General features: G+C 41.0%; 1 protein-coding gene across 1 annotated transcript in view; it reads right to left on the bottom strand.

Annotated features, from left to right (window-relative positions):
• RPS6KA5 (ribosomal protein S6 kinase A5) overlaps nt 1–24,204 on the bottom strand; it is a 180,750-nt gene that overhangs the window by 9,086 nt on the left and 147,460 nt on the right. The window contains exons 8-14 of the mRNA XM_080809601.1: nt 17,583–17,733; nt 13,576–13,737; nt 12,268–12,393; nt 11,765–11,898; nt 10,998–11,091; nt 7,290–7,460; nt 3,376–3,567 (exon numbers count right to left, since the gene is read on the bottom strand). Of these exons, the coding sequence (XP_080665727.1) occupies nt 3,376–3,567; nt 7,290–7,460; nt 10,998–11,091; nt 11,765–11,898; nt 12,268–12,393; nt 13,576–13,737; nt 17,583–17,733 (1,030 nt within the window). The remainder of the gene's footprint in view (nt 1–3,375; nt 3,568–7,289; nt 7,461–10,997; nt 11,092–11,764; nt 11,899–12,267; nt 12,394–13,575; nt 13,738–17,582; nt 17,734–24,204) is intronic.

The following is a 24,204-nucleotide window of genomic DNA, read 5'->3' as shown; positions in this document are numbered from 1 at the left end:
CCAAGCACGCACACACAGTCTCTCTCTCTCTCAAATAAATAAATCTTGAAAAAAATTTTCTATGTTGAAGACCCAACTCCCTATGTGGCTATATTTAGAGACAGGGCCTTTATGGAGGTAATGAAAGTCACATGCAGTCATAAGGGCGGGGTCCTGATCCAATGGGATTAGTGTCCTTATAAAAAGAAACAGCCAAGAGCTTGCGCACTCCTGCTGTCTCTCCCAGCACACTCACGGAGGGAAGGCCATGTGAGGATACAGAGAGCAGGTGGCTGTTTACAAACCAAGGGGAAAATCCTCACCAGACGCCAACACTGCGGGCATCTTGTTATTGGACTTCCCAGCCTCCAGTCTGTGAGAAAATAAATTTCTGTTACTTGAGATACCTAATCGGAGGCATTTTGTGATGGCAACACCAAGCTAAGCCACTGGGTAAGCTCTATTTTAATTAAAGTCCTGTATGTTTCTGACAGGGACTGCATACCCAATGTAGTCCAGCCATAGGAGACTACATGAAGCAGCTTCCCGGACTATTTATTTTATTCAACGGGGGCAATGTAAATTATTTTCATATTATCATAGCCTCATTCATGTTTATTAGATACAACACACAAAAAACCCATTGGTTTCCTTTCTTTCTTTTCTTTTTTTAAAAGATTTTGTTTTTAAGTAATCTCTGCACCCAATGTGGGGCTTGAACTCACAACGCCAAGATGGAGAGTTGCATGCTCCACCGACTGAGCCGGCCAGACACCCCAAAAGGCCATTGATTTCTAAGGCAAATCAGGAGACTCCAAATAAACTTTGTGCTTGCTACGGAATCGCTGGGGCTTTGTGTCTAGATCTTCTGGAGGCAAGCATTCATGCGTGTGGAAAAGTCTGCAAAGCATTCTGGTTTTTTGTGACCGTTTAATTCGTGTCCTAACTTTGTTCTTCGTCTGTATTTCATTGTGTATCTCTAAAAGGCAAAGTTTCTTTTAAAACCACAACCGCAACACCATGATCACACCTGAAAGAAATTAGTAGTAATTCCTTTATATCATCACTACTCAAACGGTATTCAGATTTCTCCAGCTGTGTCACACACATGTATATATCTATGATTACAATTACATCTGTATGGTTCAGAGTTTGAATTTAATAAATAGAATTAAAATTAGAATTTGCTTGAATCAGAATTCAAGCAAATGTAAATATTGTTTCAGAAGTGTCTTTTGGTCTATAGGTTCTCGGGCTACCTTTTTTCTCCTAGGAGAAACTGGGTTATTTGTCCTATAGAACTTCCCACAGTCTGGATATTGTGGCTGTGTTCCTGTGCTTTCGTGTAAGCTGCTCTTTGTCCCCTGCTTGTCTTAACAACTTGATGAGTAGATGGAGAGAGAAGCATGGCTTCCAAACTCTTGCCATTACACAGTTATTTCCATGGATATGGCATTCGGAAGCTTGAAAATACCTGTCCGTGTGTCTAAGACTGTCTTTTAAAACCTTAAAAAGGTTGAGGATTATCACTGACCTATATTTAAAGTAAAGGCTCTTTTACCAAGGGCAATTCTATACTATTGCTAAAATTGGGAAGCTCCTTTTTATTTAGACTAATTTTTTAGGAGAACGTTAATGAAAATATAAGAGGTTTTAGTCCTTAAACAAAACTCTCAAATCTATAGAAGTTAGTTATTTTTTATTTAAAAGATCTTATTCATAAATATTTAATTTTAGTTTGAAAATTATAAATGATGACTTAAAATTGCTGAAATGAAAACCATTTAAAACTTAAAAATAAAAGAAGACCATCGTTCGGGGACAACGGGCTATAGCCACTGGGGGAAAACAAGCTGACACCAAAATAAACCCCAGATGGAGTGCAGATTTAAGTATAAAAAGAAAATATAATTCTAGAGGAAAATTTAGGAGAATGTTTTTGTAATCTCGGGTTGGGGTAAGGGTGGAGGGACAATCTGACATCAAAGCCACATATTGTAAAGGAAAAGACTAACATCTTACTATATAGAAATAAAGAATTCTCCATTTAAACCCTCCTAACACCCAAAAGAAAATCCCATATTACTATAAACAATGTTTTCAAACAAATGACCAAATCAGAAAAAAATACCTCCAATATCAATGGCAGACAAAGGATTAAGATCCTTCCCAGAGCTTTACAGTAAGAAAAATTTCCGCACAGGAAAAGGGGCAAAGCTCATAAACAGCAATTCATAAAAAAGAAAATACAAATGTCCAAATACTTGAAAAGATGCTCAAAACTGAATATTCATTAAAGAAATGTATGCAAGTTATAACAACAGTGGGAAATAATTTAAGATTGAAATCGAAGGTATCTGATGTATTCGCACACAGTTGATGAGAACATGATCTGTTAAACCTTCTAGAAGGAAATCCAGACATATATGTCAAAATAAAGATGTGCATGTCCTTCTCCTAGGAGTCTATTCCAAGGAAATAATGAGACAAATGCAACCACATATGTTAAAAAAAAATCATTTACGTAGTCTGTAATTAGCAAAATACTAGAAAACACTAACTGCTCATTAGTAAAGAAACGGTTAAATGAACTCTAGAGGCCCAAACCACATGCATAATATAATCTCATTTGTTAAAAAACCCACATAGTTGACAGAAAACACACATAACATGGTGGTGGTAGGCGGGGTGGTTAGGAGCGGGGGAGCGTGTACACATCATCTCCACACAATGAGATTATGAGTGATTTCACTTGTTCCTTAAATCTTTCTGTATTTGTCTGAAATTTTCTCCCTAAGATTATGCATTACAAATTACATGCAGAAAAAGTCAAGCTATTTTGAGAAGAAACATGCCAAGGTTTTTCTAGCTTAATGTTGTTTCTGATCACGGCAGCCAAGGACATTTTGTGAAAAGCATGCTTACCATGATTACTATAAGCTACTATAAATATTTCTTGTTCTAGCAATTAATTTGTTAATTTATCCTAAATTATCTTCTTTAATTATATTTTTAGTCCAAAAATCTCACAGAATGTATTTTTTAACGTTTTCCTACTAATAAGTTACTTTACCATTTTCACGTTATATCCAATATGCCTATTTTTTGAAAACAGCTTCTTTAAAAAAAAAAAACTATATAAAGTCCTATGCACATAAAATGCAGTGCCTCCAATATTTCAAAATAAACCAAAATAAAAGTTTCTACATTGTCTCCAGTGTAAATTTTCAAAAAGGGAAACAGTCTTGGGTTAGAGCTTTCATAGACTGTACAGAAAAGAAGCCCATCTGCCAATTTCCCCCACAACCTGAAGAAAAACAGCAGAGAGAGAGAGAGACAGGTAAGAGGCCATCCGGAAACTGCCTAGGTTTACTGGCTCTAGGGAAATGAACTGACCAAAATGACGCCCAGGCTCCAGAGGTCACAGGACTCGTCATAGCCGTTATGATTCAAGAGCTCGGGGGCCGCATAGTGCAGGGTGAAGCAGGGCGTCTTGAGAGGCTGGTTATCAGGTGGCTTTAAGCGTGCAAACCCAAAATCGATTACTTTAATTTCCAAATTGTCATTTTCATCAGTGAACAATAAATTCTGCAAGATACAAACACTTCAATTAGTCTCTCGTGAAACTGTCCTGGGACTTGGGGATGCCATTTTTTAACACCATTTATCTATACGCTGATACTGGACTCAGGCTCGGAGAGAGGTCTGCTGGGGAGGGTCTCTGGGAGCTTGATATCGGTGAACTGTTGTTCTCTGCCTTATGCTTTTTTGGGATTATTTTAATTTTATAATGTCTTGTGAAACATTTTTCAATCATAGCACGCCTCTTCCCATGTTAGAAGAGCTTTTGCCTACATTTTTCTCTCTTGGTGTTGGCCCTCTGCCCTCCTTCCTCAACCTCCCTTCTGACCTGGCTCACGTGCTCCTACTCCTCGTTTGGAGAGATCACCCAAACTGTGCCACCAAATTGAAGTCAGGACTCTTTCTATTTTCTGCTAGCATGTTTTCTTTCTGTTCCTTAGCATCTTGGTATTAGAAATTCAACATCTTCCTCCCCCATTAGACCATCACCATTCCCTAATGGCAAGGGACTATGTGTCCACCATATTTATGACTCTAGTCCCAAAACCTGGACACCCCTATGGTAGGTGCTTTGGTAAATATCCATCCATTGAATGAAGTCATAAATAAAATAGCTGTCTCTAGTATATCTTATTAAAGAAGACAGGGTAGGGGCGCCTGGCTGGCTCAGTTGGAAGAGCACGTGACTCTATCTTGGGAGTGAGTTTAAGCCCCACGTTGGGTGTAGAGATTACTTGAACAAATAAGAAATCTTCAAAAAATAAAAAAGAAAGAAAGAAGACATGGTAAAGACCTACATTACATTTCAGAAATAATTTCTCCCAAACAGTTAATACTTAAGCATTTTTTGATGCTTATGGATATCATCCCTCAGTCATTCAGAAAACACTGTTTCCCTAAATCCTTTGTCTGCCAAGCCTTCTCAGTCACTAAGGCTTTACTGTATCGTTTTTGTGTTTATCACACATTTAATAAATGCTAACCATCTGATGCACGGTCACCCCTTTTTTCCGTCTATCAGGCTAGTACCCACAGTGGGTGAATCTGCTTACATTGTCTTCAGACATCCTGACAAAACCTCCTATGTCTTTGTATTTATTAAATTATTCCTCAGATCTGGAACATCATTTGCTTTGTTACTATTATTTCAACTAAAATAAGAGACACCACAGAAGGCTTCATTCATACCAAGAAGAAAAATCTTCTACACCTTTCATTCAAAAGTTAAAAATGAATAAAGTGGGAGGAAAGAAAAGCAGAAATATTAAAAAGTTCTCTTAAATGTTCTCTATACAATGCTTGAACCTGAATGCGTGATGGAATTACAACGTGGATATGACGGAATGTAAGGTTCACCACCACTAAGTGAGAGCTGGGGTTCACGTGCTTGCATTCCGGAGAAGTTTCAGCAAATGGCTCCCAAGCGTCTCTGAGGTGTGAACTTGCCCCTGGCCCCCGGCTTCATCCAGTATGCTCAGCCTTTGGAAATGACTTCAGTTTATGCTATATTAAGGCTGGCAGAGGACTTCCTTAGCCACAGTTCTTGAAATGCAGGAGACTCCGCTCTCTGAGAGGAGCTGGATGCGCATGGGCAAGAGTGGCAGGAAGCAAGGGCCATTCAGCCTCATCTCAAGCCCCACCTGAAACTAATTTGATGCAGTTTTTCTTAATCTTTCAAGAGTATGGGGTCCAGTTTGAAAAGTACAAAGCAGCACACCAGGAATGTCAGCCAGCTTCTAAATTTGTCTGCTTCTCACCCAGAATTTAGGATTTTGCCTAAGCAGAAAGCCAAGGCCACACAAATAGCAACCAAGAGATATATAATCAGATCTTAAACTATGACATCAGTGGGAAAAGAATTAAACTTTTAGTGTGGAAATAATATACTCTACCATTTAAAAGTCCAAGTGAAAACTACTTTATTATGAGGATGTTAGTACAAAGGCACATTTTCCTTTCTCCACGGTCTATTTTGATTTAGGGCCGCTATCACCGTGGTACAATGTCCCAAATAATATGACAATTCTTCATTTCAGAGGATTATTTGAAAGAAAAGGTTTGTAACAAATAAGAAGAACTAAGTAACATAAGTATCTTTTTTATCAGTAAAATAGGAAGGCAAATTTAAATTCTGTTGGAGAGGACAGTTGCCTCATTTGAGACTCATGGGATGACAGATGGCCAGTTATCAAAGAATAAAACATGTGAAAATGAATTCTATACAGTCATGGAACAGATCTTTTCAATTAAAAAAATTACATGCTTGTTCCTTGTCTATCAAGAAAACATTTAAGTGGTGTGCTTTCACATTTAAAAATAGATCGCTAATCTCTGATGTACGGAGCACCATATTTTCAGTGGGTGTTCTGTAGGAGAGTGAGAACTGGGATGAAGGAAGCAGAGGGGGAGCTACCATAGTTGCAAGTTCATAAAACACAATTCACTTTTGACTAATTACTAGTAATATGGATAACAGTAATAGGAAGTCCACAGACAGAAGTTTATATGCTTTAGAATCAGTCAGTTATATTTGGATGCACAGAAACCCATTTTTAGGGGCACCTGCATGGCTCAGTCAGTTAAGCATCTGCCTTTGGTTCAGGTCATGATCTCAGGGTCCTGGGATCGAGACCCACATCAAGCTCCCTGCTCAGCAGGGAGTCTGCTTCTCCTCCTCCTCTGCCCCTCCGCCTGCTTGGGCTCTCTCTCTCTCTCTGAAATAGATAAATAAAATCTAAAAAAAAAAAAAATTCCATTTTTAAAACATCCTCTTCCTACCAATGATCTAAGATATTTAAACAGGCAAAAAATGGTGCTTTCAGAGACATATTCTTTTGTGGTTTAACACAAAAAATGAACTCCAAATAATTGTTTTAAAAAATTTGACAATGCATTATAACCACATGGTAATTAAAAATGAAGTTCTATTTTAAAGAGGAAATATGTGTAATTTTGCATATGATAAAGGATGAGTCATTGTTATGCTTTTATAAATTATTGGGTTTTGTTTTTTAATTTTTATTATTATTTTGATGATTTCCTAAAAGGGGGAAACTTTCAGATTTTTGATACTAAACAAGGACATTCTGGAGCCAGAATCTTTTCTATTAACCTTTCGAAAGAAGAAATATATAAATAGGGGCTGCTTGCGCATTGCTACACAATTCTATAAATATAATACTTCATGAGTATTCATACTTCATGAGTGAGCAAAGAGAAGCACATATAAGGGCGGTACAACTAATTAAACCAAGACAATTCTTTATGTTTAAATATTTAGAATAGAATTATATACATTCCTATTCATGAGCTAATCAATTCGATGATAAAAATGAAAAAAAGTTTTCATAATACATCATTTAAAAAATCCTCTAAAATGGTACACATATAGAAAGGATATTATTTTCTGCTACAAAAATTTCCATTACTATTTTTGGCCCACAACTGTTGCATAAAGTATTTCTTCCATAAAAGGCTCTCACATTTACAAATATAACCTCAAGATGATCTGCTGGCAAAAAAAAAAAAAAAAAAAAAGCAAATTTATTTTAGACTAAAATAGAGAAGAAAGAAAATCCAAGAAACAGTATCTCTGCAAGTATCTCTTTAGCAGAAAGCGCTAAACCATGAAACAAGAAAAGCCCACCCTGCGGCGGCGGTGGGGGAGGGGACGGGGTTGGGACTGAGGCTGGACTGAGCCACAGGAGGGAGCGCGGGTCCCGTGATACCTCTGGCTTCAGGTCCCGGTGCACCACGCCCACATCATGCATGTGGCTCACGGCCGAAACGAGCTTCCGCATGATGTAGCTGGCTTCCGTCTCACTGAAGTGTTTCTTTTTCTTAATGCGTTCAAACAGCTCTCCCCCGTTCAGAAGTTCCATCACCAGGAACGTGTGAAGCTAGAGAGGAAAAAAAGAAGAATGCGGAGGGCTTTCATGAAGAGAAGTGCATTTGCGGATGAAACATTCCTGGACAATTAACTATCGTCAATAAATTTAGATAATCCTTTGTTAAAATAATCAATAGCAAGCCTTAATGGTGGAGAGGAAAGAATTGAGGGATAATGTGGCTTTTTTAGAATTCTATTTTGGTCATGGAAAATTTCAAGTGCTGCAGTGAAATCTTTATATATCCCTTCCTTGACTAATTCTTTCATTTGAATTCCATTCCAACCCTCTCTATCAAGTTTACATATCTTTCTTTTTAAAGTGTGGCCTAGTGCTGATAATAATGTGAAATCGTCTGCTTTAAATAATGGAGAAGATTAAGGACAGAGTATGGGCAACTGCCCACAGAAGGCCTGACCCACCCACTGAATGGCAAATATATCTTTTAAAAAAGGTATTGTTTCATGAAGTCCCTCTGAACCTCCTGTGAGAGCTTAATGGATTAGTTTCAGGGTTCCTTGTTAATATCCATGGCAAATACCCATAGCTCAAGGGTGGTGTTTTTTTATTTTTGTTTTTCTTTAAATAATTGCTTTGCATACCAGTGGCATCCTCTTAATTAAATAGTTTAAAAGTTATTTCTTATGCCTTGCATACATGTCCATAAAGAAAATAACAGGGGCAATCAAAAAGCAAAGAAACTGTACCAGCTCTCAAATGAACACAAATGTAGTTTAAAAAGATACCCAGTCAACAGATTTAGGTGCTATGTATTACAGAACCAACATCGTTCAGCAAACACGCTTCCTTTTGAATTAGCAAAATCCAGGGGGAAAAAAACCTTCATAAAAAAGGCAATTATCCTGTACATATAGGGCAAATTTTAAAAGGTGAACATTTTAGTACAGAAGTTGTTTCCAGGCTACCAGAGATCAAGGTGATTTGAGTTTCTACATACAACAGATATGGTCGAAGTTGAAGGTCTGCTACAAGCATATGCCAGTGAACTTTAAAAAAAAAAAAAAATGGAGAGCAATACCTGTAAGTAGTTTAAAAGATAGGTTTTAGAGTCAAACCTGAAATGCTACTTCCTTATGACCCTGGGGATACTACTTAACCGGTATGAGCTTTAGGACTCTTACCAATAAAATAGGTAACTGTGAGAAAATACATATGAGACAGTTGGATAATTGGTCCTCTGAAGACATCCATATCCTAATCCCCCAAACCTGCGGATGTTACCTGATAGGGTAAAGGGAATTTGCAGATGTGACTAAGGATCTTGAGATGGGAAGAGTGTCTATGTTACCCACCAGAGCCAACAGTATGGGACGGGACTATGGAAACAAGAGATTGAAGTGATATAAAGAAGGGTCACAAGCCAAGGAATGTGAGCAGTCTCCAAAAGCTACAAAAAGCAAGCGAATGGAGTGTCCCTTAGAGTCTCCAGAAGGAACCAGCCCTGCTGATACCTGGACTTTATACCAGTGAGACTGATTTTGAACTTCTCACCTCCAGACTGTACGATTATAAATTGGTACTCCTTAGGTTTGTGGTAATTTGTTACAACAGCAAGAGGAAATGAATACAGATCCTGGTACACTAAGTGAACTCCACTGCCGTGGAGTCGCTGAAGACCCACCCTCATTGATTTCACCCATTGAAGCGGAGATCGTGTGCACTTGGGGATGATCGAGGCAACTGTTGTCACCTACACTGAAAAAAATCACCCAAGGTATCAAGAGTAGAATATAATACATTTTAATATATTTGTACTAGTATATATAGGATTACATCATGAGACAACTTGTATTCAGTAACTTTTTCTTTTGAGAGAGAAAGAGAGAGAGATTGAGCACTGGGGGAGGGGCGGAGGGAAAGGAGAGAGAATCTTAAGCTCCAAGCCCAGAATGGAGCCCAACATAGGGCTCGATCTCAGAACCCTGTCATGACTTGAGCCGAAATCAAGAGTTGGACACTTAACTGACTGAGCCATTTGGGCACCCTTCAGTAACTCTTTAAGATAAAAATAACAAATGATAAATTTAACCTGTGGTCTAAGTACAAAGCTAGGGACACAGTTCCTGAGAGCTGACATCTGCCTGAACATTAAGAGACTGAGTGTCTCTGCGGGGATGTAGGCGGGCACAAGTGCAAAACCAGAGGGTGGTGTCAAAGGTCATCCTTCAGTCCCCTGACTGATCATGGAAATCATCTTCAACAGGAAACTGTCCAGGCTCTTTTTAAGCACCTCCAGTGGCTGGGGACTCATTACTTCTACTGGAGTTGGGTAGCCCAACGACGTGGAGGCAAGTGGAGGGGCATGTCTTCACTCCCCCACGTCCTCACAACAAAGATATCCCTTTTCTGACTATGAGAACCACAGAGCGAGGAGATGACCGTGTCATTTTCAGGTGCTCCCTCCATGTTCCTGCCTCCCCTAAGGCGGCAGAGATCTGAAGTTGGGGTGCTTGGGTCTAGAGCTCAGCATTACCACTTAAGAAGTGTAAGGCCCTGTTATTTAATTTCTGTGCATTTCCGTTTTCTCCCCCCATGGCGTTACTGTAAGGACTGAACAACACGTGTGGCAGCCGGGACAGTACCTGGCCCGCGTGAGGCACGCGATCATGAAGGGCAGCAGTTACTGGGGTTGAGACATATGGCTGCTGGCCATGGCACTCAGGGAACTTTCAGTATTGCAGACAACTGGGCCATGGCCTGCCCAGGACATGGTGTTACAGGAGCACCATGGAGACAGCCCAGGCCTGGAGCCCTGGTTTTCCTTGTGGTGTGACTATGGACAAGTCTCGTGACCCTTCAGAGTCCGTTTCTTCTTTGGTAGAGTTAGGGTAAGCCGCATCAGAACTGGGTCTGGCTCTTGTGCTTATTAGCATGCTGTCTCAAATAGGATCGTGTCCTCTCATCCAGTCCCAGAGGGAAAGGTAACTGTAACAGAGACGATTTTGTCATGGGAGGTGGCAGTGGAGGGGCTGAGGAGAAGGCATGGCCCCGGACACAGTGGCATTCCTCCCACGAGCAGAGTTACACGCTTCTGGGAGAAGGAGGGGGCGGCGTGACCGGACCTGCCGTCTGGTCTGGGCGGAATACGCCATCTGACGTAAGATGAGAGGAGTGCCTTTGCCCTTCTGCTTCGTCTCTCCTCTTCAGCTTGCACTAATGAGGCTTACAACTCTCTATATTCTATTCTGGAAGTGAAAAGAAGGTTGAAGGCTGATAAAAAGTGGACTCCTGGGAACTCTCCAGTGATTAAGCTACAGTGGGCAGCAGCTGAATGGGTGACAAGCAGAGTGCAGCTTGTGACAGCGCCCCCGGCTGCAGCTCCTCTGCCCTTGGTCCACGTCCTAGATGCCCACTGAGGGAGAAGAGCAGATGTGAAAGGATGCAATGGTCTGGGGGAGGGGTAAGAAATTTCTCCATCTTCTTCAGGGGCTGGGTCCTATCCCACGTCCTTGACTCTGACCCGGCAGCACCAATGAATCTGGTAAGAAGTAAAACCCTCATATGCACAGAAAAGTTGTGTCATAGTACCTGATCATGAAAAACTTCGTGCAGCCTCACGATATTGGGGTGTCCTTCACAGAGCTTCAAAGCTGTGATTTCTTTCTGAGTATTGGCTTCCATCCTGCAAGAGGAAAGCAGTCAGCCTCCACGTACCTACCCCTTCTTCACCAAGTTTTTATGTCTGGATTGTCCCAACCCGAATTTTGTGTTTGTTGACAGTGCGTTCAGAAGGTAACTGTCAAAATGTCACAATGAGGTCTCTGTGACAGTAGTGAGTCATCCTACCCCCACCAGAACAAGTAATACGTTCTTCCGAGACAATGATTATTTCTGAGTCAGAAGAGAGCCAATCCTACGAAGAAACGGATGCCTGGCTTGCCTGACGTTTTGGTAACAGGAATATATAATCATGGAGGTAATGTGGAGTTACCAAAACGACGAGCTGGGTCTCAAAGCTACCAGAAAATTGCTAAGTCATTTCAGAAAAAAGGTATTTCAAATCTCTAACTATTAGGAACAGCAACAGCTGCTGAGCACGTCTGATTGCCACAGACAATGTTCTCGCAGGAACCTCGAAAGCCCATTACCCTGTGATTTATGTCTCAAATGGATATACTTCACCAGCAAACATCTATTGGAGTCAGAAGGATAATGGATGAGCCAATGAACTGAACGGCTACACCCATGGGTGAAAAGCTTTACAGGAAACCACTGGTTTTAAAATAAAAATCCTAATTTACAGAATTCACTGACCAAGATGAATCCATACAAAAGAACGTCACGCACGGTCCTACCTTTTGCTGATTATTTTGACGGCGAATGCTTGGTTACTTTTTTTGTGTGTGCACTTTCGACAGATTGAAAAACTTCCCTCTCCCAGCGGCTTGTCCTTCAGATCCAGGTCGTAGTGCTGATAGAATGGGGAGTCCTGATAAGAAACCAACATCATTTAACTTAATACTAGGAATGCAGAGGGATAAATGACATGATCAAGTAAAAAACATTATTAATGTTAATAAATACGCATGGGACACATTTAGAATCTTCTAAGACTCATCTTCCTTTTAGCTGATTTCTACTTTCACCTATAGAACTTTTTAAGACATAATTTGCTAAGGAGTTCATTGAAATGGATGTGACTAATTCTCTAAGGCAAATATTGCTATTTCCACTTATTCATTTCCTAAAACGGCGTCTTAGTCAAATGGGAAGTCTCTTCCGTTCACTGGCCTTGACAATGTTAATTAGTGTTGGTATTTAAATCATAACTATGTCATTTAATTAACCACGTCTATACCTTCATCATTGCGCTCCTGGCAACATTGGTCACCCCAGGACGTTCAACTCCCATGTGAAACTGAAGAGGATCTATGACAGCTGCATTACGCTTGAACAGAATGGAAGGAGCAACAAAGGAATAGCCCTTAAAAAGAAAAGGAAGTGTGAAGAATGAGGATTTGCAATTTTCCAGGTTAGCCCAGACCAGATGTAATATTTTTTTTCTAAAATCAAGAAAAAAGACTGAAAAACGTTCAAATATATGTTAGGATGACTGTCTTTTTATTTTATTGGTAATCTAAAATGCAAGGTTTTTTCAAATTAATAGAAAAATGCTTTTCAGAAGGAGATAATGCCATCTTCTGGTAGAATTAAACCAACTCAAAATGAAAGGCAGAAACACCTTCTTTTCTATGCCATCCCCCGTATCTGACTCAAGGCTGTAATTCTTCCGCATTGCTGGTAAAAGTTCGCATACAAACACAACTAACTTCTCAAAAAGGGTAGAGTTCAAGGTCTTAACAAAGTGGTCCAAGGGTTCTTACTTATTATTTCAAAGGCTACAGTTAGTTTCTAATTTAGCAATTATTTGGCTCATTATACTTCCTTAGACTAAAAATTTTAAATTGAGTTTTGGAAAAGAAATAAAACTAAATGTCAGAAGGATGTGTTGAGCCAAAAGTGGTATAGTGATAGATAATTAATCTGTTCAAACTAGAATATTCACTTGTTCAAAGAACAGTTTTTAAACATCTCTGTGCCCAGCCATGTGCTAGATGTTACTGTCACTGAGGTCCAGAGACACAGCCCAGGTGACCAGATTATACTCATGGGACACTTAATGGCTGTCAAGAAGGGAGCACTGATGCCATTTAATACAGAGTATTGCAAGTCTGAAGAAGATCTTTTTCTAAGTAGAAAATCTTTTCTAAATCTTCAGGAGTTGGAAAGCAGTTGACATTATTCACTGAAGATAAAGAATCGGATAACAATTTTTATGAATCGAAGAAAATTTATATGGGTAGAGGTAAGATAAAGCAGTACTGTATTTTTCTATAAGAGAGCCTGAGTGGAAATAAAATTTCAAGTGAAAAATCAGCATGCTTTATATAAAAAAAAAAACACGTAAGTAATATCTACTACTTAACAGACCATAAGCTTCAGTTAATAATGGGCAGTATCTCTGTATTTAATAATATAGAGATAATATTGAAGAGATTAGACAATCTTGCTTTTAAGATGCCAAGAACACTGTCATCTGGAAAAATCAATCTTTTTTCCCAGAGCACAAGCGGCCTGTATGGGTGAGTGTGGGCCTGGAGATTACCTGGAACAGCCTCTCAGAGCTCTGGGGCACCGCCGCGGGGGAGTAGGTGGGGTCCATCTCCGTGAACTCTTCCGCAAAGTTACTCACGTCTAATTCGTCTCGGATGACAGGCTTAAATGGCGCGGGCACTTTTTTGGCGGCTAAATCATCCCAATTTATTTTCTAAAACAGAGAAAGAAATTTGGTCCAAAGTAGAAACCAACAAAGTTGAAGTGTTTTCTGAGAACTGTCTAAGAATAACAAAGACAGATTAGGGTTTTAAGTGGTTGATAGGGAACGAGCACATATTTCGAACCAATAATTTTAAAAAATATATAAATATATAAATATATTTATATTAACTTACTGTATTTATATATCTATATATAAATACATATTTATATATAAATTATATGTGTGTATATGTGTATATATAATTTATATATTTCTATATACATTTATTTGTCAACATGTATACATATATTATTTGTATATGTATATACATATATATATATGTATATACATACATATATATATATCTTTTTTTTTTTTCCTCCTCCCTAAGTATGAGCACATTTTCTGACTGCAGTTGATGGCTCCAGCCAATGCTATGTCTGAAAGATGAGATGGCCTTCCATCACTCTGGGGTCTTGCTGTGTCCTCTGGGGGGCACCAGGATATCCTAATCCACCCTTAGGGATAAGAAAAATTACTTTTGTCCTGACCCTCCTGAGAAAGGTGTGAGGCCAGAACAAAACTGAACTGTAATAAAGGGCTTTTCAATGCTCTATGGATATGAATATTAATTCTAAAGGAATATTCCTGTTTTCTAGAGGCCATGTTAAGTGGCTCTCGGCTGATACTTGGTTGCCCTCCTGGTCATTTGGACAGATTAGAAAATAAACTCACTATAAATCATGTACTTGTTTATGTCTATAAGTATAAATGATACTACCATACTGATGTAATAATTATTCACATGTTTAACTGTATTCTAGCTTTTTAAATACTGCTTGTTCTTTTCCCCAAGGGATAATCTGAGTCCTGTTCTCCCCATGCCAGACACTGACTGCCTGATAAAGTGCTATGTTTTATCTTATTCAAATTCAACTCTGTGCTCTATTTTCTTTGTGGTCCTTCTGTCACTTAAAACAACCTCAGCTATTACTTACTGAATTGAAACCTACAGCTATCCTATGAACATATTTCCTCAAATCTAAGATGTCATCACTGATAGTGAGATACACCACTGTTTTATGTACCATTAAGAAAGGAAAGGCATTACCAACTAGAAAGGTTACGCTGGCCATTGTCAGACGCATTCCGATTTCAGAGATGGTTGATGACATTCGGGAAGTTTAATCTACTAACATTAAATGTTTTTATCATGCCCTCTTGTGGAGGTAATGTAGAAAAAAATCATTAGATTACAGATCTTCACGTTTTCCAGTTAAGAGTGGGCTTTAGAGATCATTTAGGTCATCTCCTTTATTTGATCCACATGGAAACTGAAGGCTCGAAGTAAGAACTAACCTTTTTCAATTAAACAGTAGCTAGTGGATGGGCCAGTCTCTTGATTTTCTAGTTAGTAGTGTTCTGTCCTCTGTGTGGCTGTAATGTTTTTCATTACAAGCATATGATTTGTGCTTGGCTATTTATACACACATTAAAAGAAACTTCTAGAGTAAAGGGGTAATTTAAAGAAATATGTTGTTAGCAGGAGAATGTTTGGTGTGTAGAATATTGAGTGCTATTATGTTCCTTTCCACCTCCTCTCCATTTAGGTCTTTACAAGTTGGAGTCTGGTCTTCCCTAAAGTGTCCTTGTCATTTAAAAAGCAAGGCAATTAAATGACCTAAAAGTACTATTCCAAGCTATAGAAAAGGGAAATTTCTCTAACACAAAAGACATACTGTAATATTGACAAATATAGGGAACCACAGAGAAAAAGATCCTAGGAAATATGATGGAGGTATTTTGCTTGAGTATTTCTTGAATTTTACCTTATTGTTAAATTTGAGCCAGATTTCTCAACAACGTATTTGAAATAGTTTGTTCAAATATTAATCTTTGTAAGCCATGCTAATTTATGAAATGCACACACTGAGAAGTTTATTTTATTCTTTTTTTTTTTTAAGATTTTTTATTTATTTGACAGAGATCACAAGTAGGCAGAGAGGCAGGCAGAGAGAGAGGAAGGGAAGCAGGCTCCCTGCTGAGCAGAGAGCCCGATGCGGGGCTCCATCCCAGGACCCTAAGATCATGACCTGAGCCGAAGGCAGAGGCTTTAACCCACTGAGCCACTCAGGCGCCCAAAGTTTATTTTATTCTTAATGTATTTCTGTTATTGAACTTCCGTAAGATGTATAGTAATATGTTTTTAAATGGGTGACAATTGAGAGACTGATGCTCTTTTTTTGAGTACAGAAATACAGAGAGGTAATTCTTATTCTCAACCATTATTTGTTTTTCTATATTTAAAAAACAATAGATGACATAAATAGCAGAGCTTTTTCTTTGCTTTGTTATGCTATTTTCATTTGTTTTGCTGGTAATACTGTAAAAACTCAGTTTGGAGAATAAAATAAAACTTGGGTGGTCCTTTTATTTCATTTTACTCTATTTATTTATTTTCAGATTTTATTTATTTATTTGACAGAGAGAGAGATCACAAGTAGGCAGAGAGGCAGGCAGAGAGAGAGGGGGTAGCAGGCTCCCTGCTGAGCAGAGAGCCCGATGCAGGGCTTGATTCCAGGACCCTGCGATCATGACCTGAGCCAAAGGCAGCAGCTTAATACACTGAGCCACCCAGGAGCCCCAGGGTGGTCCTTTTAGGTCATGAATATTTAGAAGTCATGTTTGTTGAGGTGATGAAATTATTGAAAACTCATAAGTTCATGGGGCACCTGGGTGGTTCAGTCAGTTAAGCATCCGACTCCTGATTTCAACTCCGGTCCTGGGATGGAGTCCCCAGGTGGGTTCTGCATGGAGCACTGAGCGTAGAGCCTGCCTGGATTCTCTCTCTCCCTCTCCCCTTCCCGCATCCCATCCCCTGCTTGCACATGTGTGTGCTCCCACCCTCTCTCTCTCTTAAAAAAAAAAAAAAAAGAAAAAGAAAAAAGAAAAAGGTAGTAAGTGCAGGGTTTTAAAAACTGAGGTCATGGTGTCCCAGGTTGACCAGCCAAGCTGACCAATTTAACTTTTGCCCCCAGTTATCTAAAATTTTGGAGGTTTTTTTTTGTTGTTGTCACTAAATTGAGCAAAGTGAGTTGAGCAGGTACATTGGTGCTCTACAGAATGGCCTCATTAGGCTTTTTCAGGATAAGCAAAAAAAAAAAAAAAAAAGACGATTTAATTTTATGTTGCAGTTATGCAACTGAGAAATAGTTTTTTTAAAAGGTTTTATTTATTTGACACAGAGGTAGAGAGTATAAGTAGGAAGAGCAGCAGGCAGTGGGAGAGGGAGAAGCAGGCTCCCCGCTGAGCAGAGAGCCTGATGTGGGGCTCGATCCCAGGACCCTAGGATCATGACCTAAGCCGAAGGCAGATGCTTAACTGACTGAACCACCCAGGCACCCCTGGATCGATTTTTAATCGTCTGAGATCGCTCCTCAGAAAAGAAGGAAAAACGAAATCACTGTCTAGAAGGTGGAACACAGTGGGGGGAACAGCTCATGAACTAAGAAAGATTAAAAAAGCCTCTTCAGTCCATATGCCTAAATTTCAAAATCATAAATAGAAACCAATACTCAAAACTGGAACCAATAAGCATATGGAGGACTGAATGCCGTTATGGTCCTCCCCACTCTCACTTCACTTAGGGAGAAAAAGACTACTTAGGTGTCTCCAAGTAGAATTCTGATCCTTGGATTCCTCCAGGGGCCCTGTCATTTTTTAAAAAAGTGCAATGTACGTGAAAATAGGGAGCAAAGATCCCCAAAAGGGACCACGTTCACTCATTTCAGCAAGAATGCCAAGCACTCTGCAAATATCAGGGCACACAAAACCATCTGTTCAATATATTTCACCTGAAAAAAGAGATGTTCTTTGATTTCATCCGCATCACGTGGGCCACATCCCAATCTTTTCTTGGGATCTTTCATCAAAAGACGCTGAATTAGGTCTTTAGCTAAAGCACTCATTTCTTGAGGATATGGAGGCTCACTTTTTAATATTCTCCTGTAGGCAGATAAAACTTGCTATTAAAACAACCAGACGATGACGTTAGTGACAGTATTCTTAGCAAAACAAGTATCGTGCGACACACTTTGAAATTGAACTATATGTGAAAAATGGAGCAAGAGTATTTAAAATGAGATACCATGAAATCAAAATTCTGAAACTTAAATAAGCAGAAACAAAAAGTGTTGGATCATTTTTCAGTATAAGTCACTCCTAGTGGGAAGCCGCCATCCTGAATATTTAACTGGAAAAAAAAAATATGAAGGCCTGGGACCTCCCATCTACGGACTCGATTCTGATGAAGATTTCCCAATGGAAACTACTCCTAATAAACTCAAGGAAGTCAATCCAGCCCTCAGATTTGAAAGGACAAAAGCAACTCCAACCATACCTGCCTCCCTTCTCCTTCCCCGTGTGCTAGTGAACAGCAGGGCCCAGTGGGAAGGGGGAGGGAAGGCTGGCCAAGACAGGGAGAGTCAGAGCCACTTGGACAGGGCTCCACTCCTAATATCTGAACACGAGCACCAGACCTGGGGCTTTTCATAGGATGCGAGCACCTGCTTCATTATCTGCTACTATAAAACAGGCAGGCAAGCCCTACAGGGAACTCTAAGAGAAGACTACTAGTTGTTACGGAAGGTAAACAATTAAGATAATCAAGTTTCTTGATTATATATTTGAATTTATTCTAAGGTCAAGGAAGAACTCAATCCAACCAAATGTACCTTTTGCCCCTGTTAAAAGGAAGGTCAATAATGAGAAGCGATGATGAAGGGGACAGATTGAAATTAAGAAGCTTAACACGGTATACATGGAAATAAATAGTTATTCCTTTATTTGGATTTGCAAAAAGATGGCCTGGTGTGCATTAAAATATTAGTAACTGTTATGGAATAAAACCAGGTAACACGTTGGTAACAGACAGCACAGCGTGGAAGGAACACAGACTCTGGGGCCAGACAGAATTCAGACTTTTGCTGTGTGGCTTACTGGCTGTGTGAGTCTGAGAGAGTTGCTTGACCTCTCTATGCCACGGTTTCCTTAACCTAAAAGTGGGTAAGATGGTGCTTAAATGGGGGAAACAGGAGGAGCAGTGCTTAGCGCTGCCCCTGAACATAGCTCCCGTCGTGCTCCCTCCGGCTGGAAGCAGGGAAATGACCAGTGATTTGGGACTGAAAATTCCAGCAGTGTTGTTCATTTCAAAAGCTAATCCGACTTCTTGCACTCCATGCTGGGGATGCAAGAAAAACGTGGGCAGAACAGGGGGAAAATAAGCAGTGCCCTTTTTTTCTTTTTGATCCTTTAGGATGTGCCCAGGGCTCACAGCTGGTCAGGGCTCTTGGTGTCCGAGAGACTCCTCTCCGCAGATCAGGCACAGGTATACCCGACAGAGACACTGGCTGCCCTGTTTCTGAGGGAAGAAGAAACACAGCTTTTCCATTTTCTCCACCTTGAATGTGCTTTTTGCAGGCAGGATCTTTTTGGTCCAGGATCAGGCAACAGACATGTTGTTGCTGACATGCGCTTTTGCCGCCTTGGGGGGATGGAAAGAAGCGCTGTGGCTGCCACCGTGGGAAGGTGCTGATGCTGTCTGTCACTCCTCACACCCGAGGTCGTGGTCTTCACTGGAAGTCGACGCTGCACCAGGCACCGGGGAGAGCAACAGTCGGGCAGATCAGCCATGGCGGGTTCTTCCACAAAAGGAGGGACATGGAGAGAACAGGGTGGCCCCACTGAGATGCCCGAGTGGAAAGAGGGGCAGAAGAAGACCCCGTGCACAACTTGGGGGTGGTGGTCTGGGCATACAAACAGCCTCAGTGGGTGATGGAGGTCGGCGGCAGGTGCCATGGGCCAGGGACTAGAGTTTTCGATCAGGATGAGGCCGGGATCCCATTGGGAAGACACAGAGTGGATATGTGAAGGGATTTCTGAGAGCAGAGCTGATGCGGGAACATGAAGACTGGCCAATTTTGGGCCCAGAACCTCGCCTTCCTGAGAGCAGCTCACAGGGCCAGAAACAGCGGTGGGAGGCCCAGCAGGCCATGGCAAGCATCCACCCAGGTCGCAGGAGACAAAGTAGGGGCGCTGCAGAAGAGACACCATGACTTCTTAGGCTTCTTGTCTCAGTACACAGAGTAGCACAGGGTTTCCTTAGTGTGTGGAGAGGTTCTGAAGCCCACAGAGAGCCATAAGGCCAGGAAAAGGACCAGAAGTGGAATGGGTGGGGTGGGGAGGAGAAAGCCCCAGAAGGCTTAAATCTCTTCTCCACCGGAAGATGATCTCGAATTTACCTTCCTCTCATACTGTTTCCTTGAAATGTACTGGGCCGAGATAAATGTGAAATGACAGTGGGGCCTGGCTCCTGCGAAGTTACCCCTGAGAGGTCTGAGCAGATAGGACTATTTAAAACTCAGAGAACACAAGCTTCTGGGTGTTATCTCTTACCCCAAGGGTGTCCTTGGGTAGGGGCGCGGGCACCCGGAAGCCGTGCACAGGGGAGTTTTAATATACACTTCCTGTGCTGAGCTTCCCATGCTGGCGTGGTTTACATCACCCAGTTGGTCTAACCGCTAATGGCTGAGTGTGTCCTCTGTGGGCTGGGAATCCAGGGTGAGGTGACTGGAAAGACCACTGATCAAGAGGCATTTGATGCTGTATCTATGAAAGCTAAGTAAACCTGGAGCCAGATTCTAGCCCACTGTGACCTGTCAGCGTGAATGCCAATCCGAAGGCCAGACCAATGCAGCTGCACAGCATGTGCATTGAGGAAATGGGGGATGCAGGTGGAGGATGCTGGTTCTAGCCGGCGCTAGTTGTGACCATCCTAGTACACCCTGCAACAAGGACAGGGAGACATTGTTCAGGTGTTGCTGCCATTTTACCTTCAAATGTGCTTATTTCTGAATTGGCAGTAGCCAAGAGCTCTTTCTTTTTGCTTCAAAGGGGATCTGGGAGTAGGGCCCAAATAAACTGTAGAGCTCTCTGTGAAATCACAATAGGCCCCGAGTTGAAATATCATGTCAAACACTTCTTGTGTTTGTTATCATTTAATCCATACAATAATCCTACCAAAGGCAGTGAGTATTATCCCTGCTTTAAAGATGAGGCAAGATTCCCTTTAAATAAAGCAAGAAATATACACACCAATTAAAATTTTAAGCAGGTGTTTCTAGAACATAGATGATATAATATTTTTTCCAAGAATAAGCAAATAACATAGCTAAGATTTTGAAAAACAAAATAATTGGGAAGGATTCTACATGTTAACTACAAGTTAAAAAGTATTAGAAAACAAAACCATTAACACTGAGGCGCTAGTAAAACAAATCAACAGCCAAATCAAATGAACAGAATAGATGACTTGAAAAGCATCCAGGCACATACACAAACTTACACCGTTTTTGAAAAGGGACCAGCCAACATAGGAAATGCCACACTGTTCGACAAATATGGTGGGGAAATCAGCTATTTGTGAAGTAGTGAAACAAAGCAAGACCTTTGCCTTATAATACAACCTGAAATAAACTCCAAATGGATAGAGGAATTACATGGAAAAAGAAAAATTAAATAAAATTAAAATCCAAAATATAAAACTGAATATACAATTTCTTTCCATTCAGGAATGTTAAGTTTTTGAAAACCTCTGTGGTCAAAGAAATTCATAACTGATCAGCTTAAGAATATATGGGTTACAGGGTGCGAACACCAAGATCAGAATTAAAACTATGATTGGGTGCAAGACGGATGGACGGCAGACACAGAACAAGCAAGGACGTCCAGCAGTCACAGTAGAATCATGATGGAAGCAGGTAGGCAGGTATCCACTCTAACTGATGTGATATTTTCATAATAAACTATGGTGGAAACAGGGAGCCTATGAAACATGGTACGTGTTTCACATGTTTACTAAAACATAACCATAAGAACTGTCTCAGCAATGGTATTAGGACGATGGGCAACGCTCACCTGTCCCTCCACTAAGGTCTCTGCTCAAGTGCCACCTTACCAGAGCATCTTTCTCTAACCATCCGGACAAAATACCCATCCTCTTCATCACTCTCCTTTCTTTTTGCTTCATGAAATTTAAAGACTATTATATATTTATTTGTCAATTAATTATCTCTCCCAACTAAAATGTAAGCTTTGAGGTAGGAGGGATTCCTTTTTTTTTTTTTAATAGCAGTTTTCAGGATGCCTGGGTGGCTCAGTTGGTTGGGTGTCTGCCTTTGGCTTGGGTAACGATCCAGGGGCCCTGGGATTGAGTCCTGTGTTGGGCTCCTTGCTCAGCAGGGAGCCTAATTCTCCCTCTGCCTGCTGCTCCCCCTGCTTGTACTTTCTCTCTCTCTCTCTCTGACAAATAAATAAAATCTTAAAAATTGAAAAAAAAAAGGCAACTTTGTTCACTGCTTTTTCCCTGGGGCCTAGAGCACTGCTTAGCACTCAGCAAGTCCTTAACAAATATTTCCTGAGTGAATAAATGTCTGATTATTTTCCATTTGTGATACCTTGCTCACTCAGGATCTTTCTTCCTCAGTTGCAACAGAGGCCTGCAGATAACATTTTTGCATTCTTGCATACCTTCTCTTGGGTTGTTTATTTCTATTTGCCCTCCTTTTCAAAGTTCACAATCTTTCCTATTTCATAACTTAATATTGTTGATTCTCACTTCCTGGTTCCCATGTGGTTCCAGAATTACAGAATTACTCATCTGCCTGCCTGAGTTGGGAGGAGTTTCCAGCCAACGTCATTTACTCTAAATAGTTAAGGATATTATGGTATATCTATTCAATGGTTATGTCATATAGCGATTGCAAAATTATGTTTACAGAGAGCCTGCAATTGGAGAATGCATATAACTTTAAGCAAAAACTGGAAAAGAGGAAATTGTATTTCTCGTATGAGCACAATATATCCAAATATCGGCAGTGTTTGTCTCTGGGGGCGATTACGCACATTTTATACTATATGCACATTTCATACTAGAGTGTACATTAATTTCAGAATAGGAGCAATAAAATGAACTTCATTTACAAGATTAGAGATGCACAGAGAACAGCACGCAAAGCATGGCCAGGCCAGAAGACTTGAATCTCCCGTGAGCGGGCCCCTGTGGCTATTTCCCACCATCTCAAAGGCCTTTTCCACCTGCAGCCTTCACAAACCTTGTCAGTTCCCCCAGCCCATGCGATCTCACCATCCTGAATGGCTGCTTCCTTGACACCCCCAGTGCCCACGGGTCCGCACTGCCTTGTACGTCAATGGCATAGTCATCTTAACCACTCAACTATTTTTAGAACTCCCTGGTGTTATGGATTGTCCTCTATTTACTCCCTATCATCCCAGGCAGTATGTAAGTTTTCCTAGGACAACAACTCTGCCTGTATATTTCTCTTCGGCCTTACGAAGTGAAAACGACTCAGTATATATTCTAGACATTAATGAACTCAGTGCCCCCCTTGTCTGTAGGCCAGCACTTCCCAATCCCTTATGGGCAATAAGCACCCACCTCACTAGGAAAGAAAACAGCAGCACAGAATCAAGTGTGAGCTCCGGGAGAGCATGAAGCAACTTTCCAGGGGTCACTTTGTACTTGACCCCACTCCCAGCTCGAGGGAGCTCTGAATCCTTAAGTAAGATAACCTCAGTTTCTGCGTCTATAAGAAAAGCATACAGAGCTACCTGTTTTCCAGGGTCATAATGGTTCCAGGAAGTGAGGGGTATGACTCCTCGGTGCAGACAGAGACTGGCACACAGCTTCTCCCGGGTGAGCCTTGCCCTCAGTGAGGCTAGTCCCCAGGAGTGTGCCTGCTCCGAGACACTGGCTGCCCAGACGGGACACTTCCCTTTGGCTGTCACTGCATTTCTCCTTGACCCACCTACCCCGTATTTCCCTAGAACCATCAAATGAGATTCTTTACCTATTCCTCCAAAATCTATAACTCTACTCAAACTCTCAGCCAGTAACTCTTGGGAGCCCCAGGGCACGTCTCATGCGCACTATAAATACTCTTCTTCACGCTCGCATCTCAGCATCTCATTTCCTTCTTTTGCTTCACGAACTACCTGAGGAGCGCTCACTCCTGCTGTGGCAGCTGGTGCACAAGAGAGAACATTTCTGTTCCTTGGGAGGTTCGGGGAAGTAAAGATGTGTGCACCAGCTTGTAAAGATTTTGGTAAAAGAGCTTTCTTTTCTTTTCAACATATAGCATCTTCTCCCTAAAAGTGATGGATATGACTATGACCTAGATTTGCCTCCCAGCCCAATGGCTAAGACCTCTGAGAACAGCTGCTCTGGCGGGGCTCCTCTCCTTTGCACTCTTGTAGGCCTGGCAGGTCTACCAGACCGGCTTGTCAGACACGCCTGCATGTGTCTAAGTCGCGGGGTGGGTGCAGTCTGGGCCAAAGCTGGGACCCCACCACACTGGCTATGGTTTTTGTTGGCAGACCTCATCCCTGTCCCTCTTCCTT

This window comes from Martes martes (assembly GCF_963455335.1).
Source record: "Martes martes genome assembly, chromosome: 7".
NCBI classification, from domain to species: Eukaryota; Metazoa; Chordata; class Mammalia; order Carnivora; family Mustelidae; genus Martes; species Martes martes.
The sequence above is the reverse complement of the archived record's forward strand: the minus strand, read 5'-3'. Positions and strand labels throughout refer to the sequence as shown.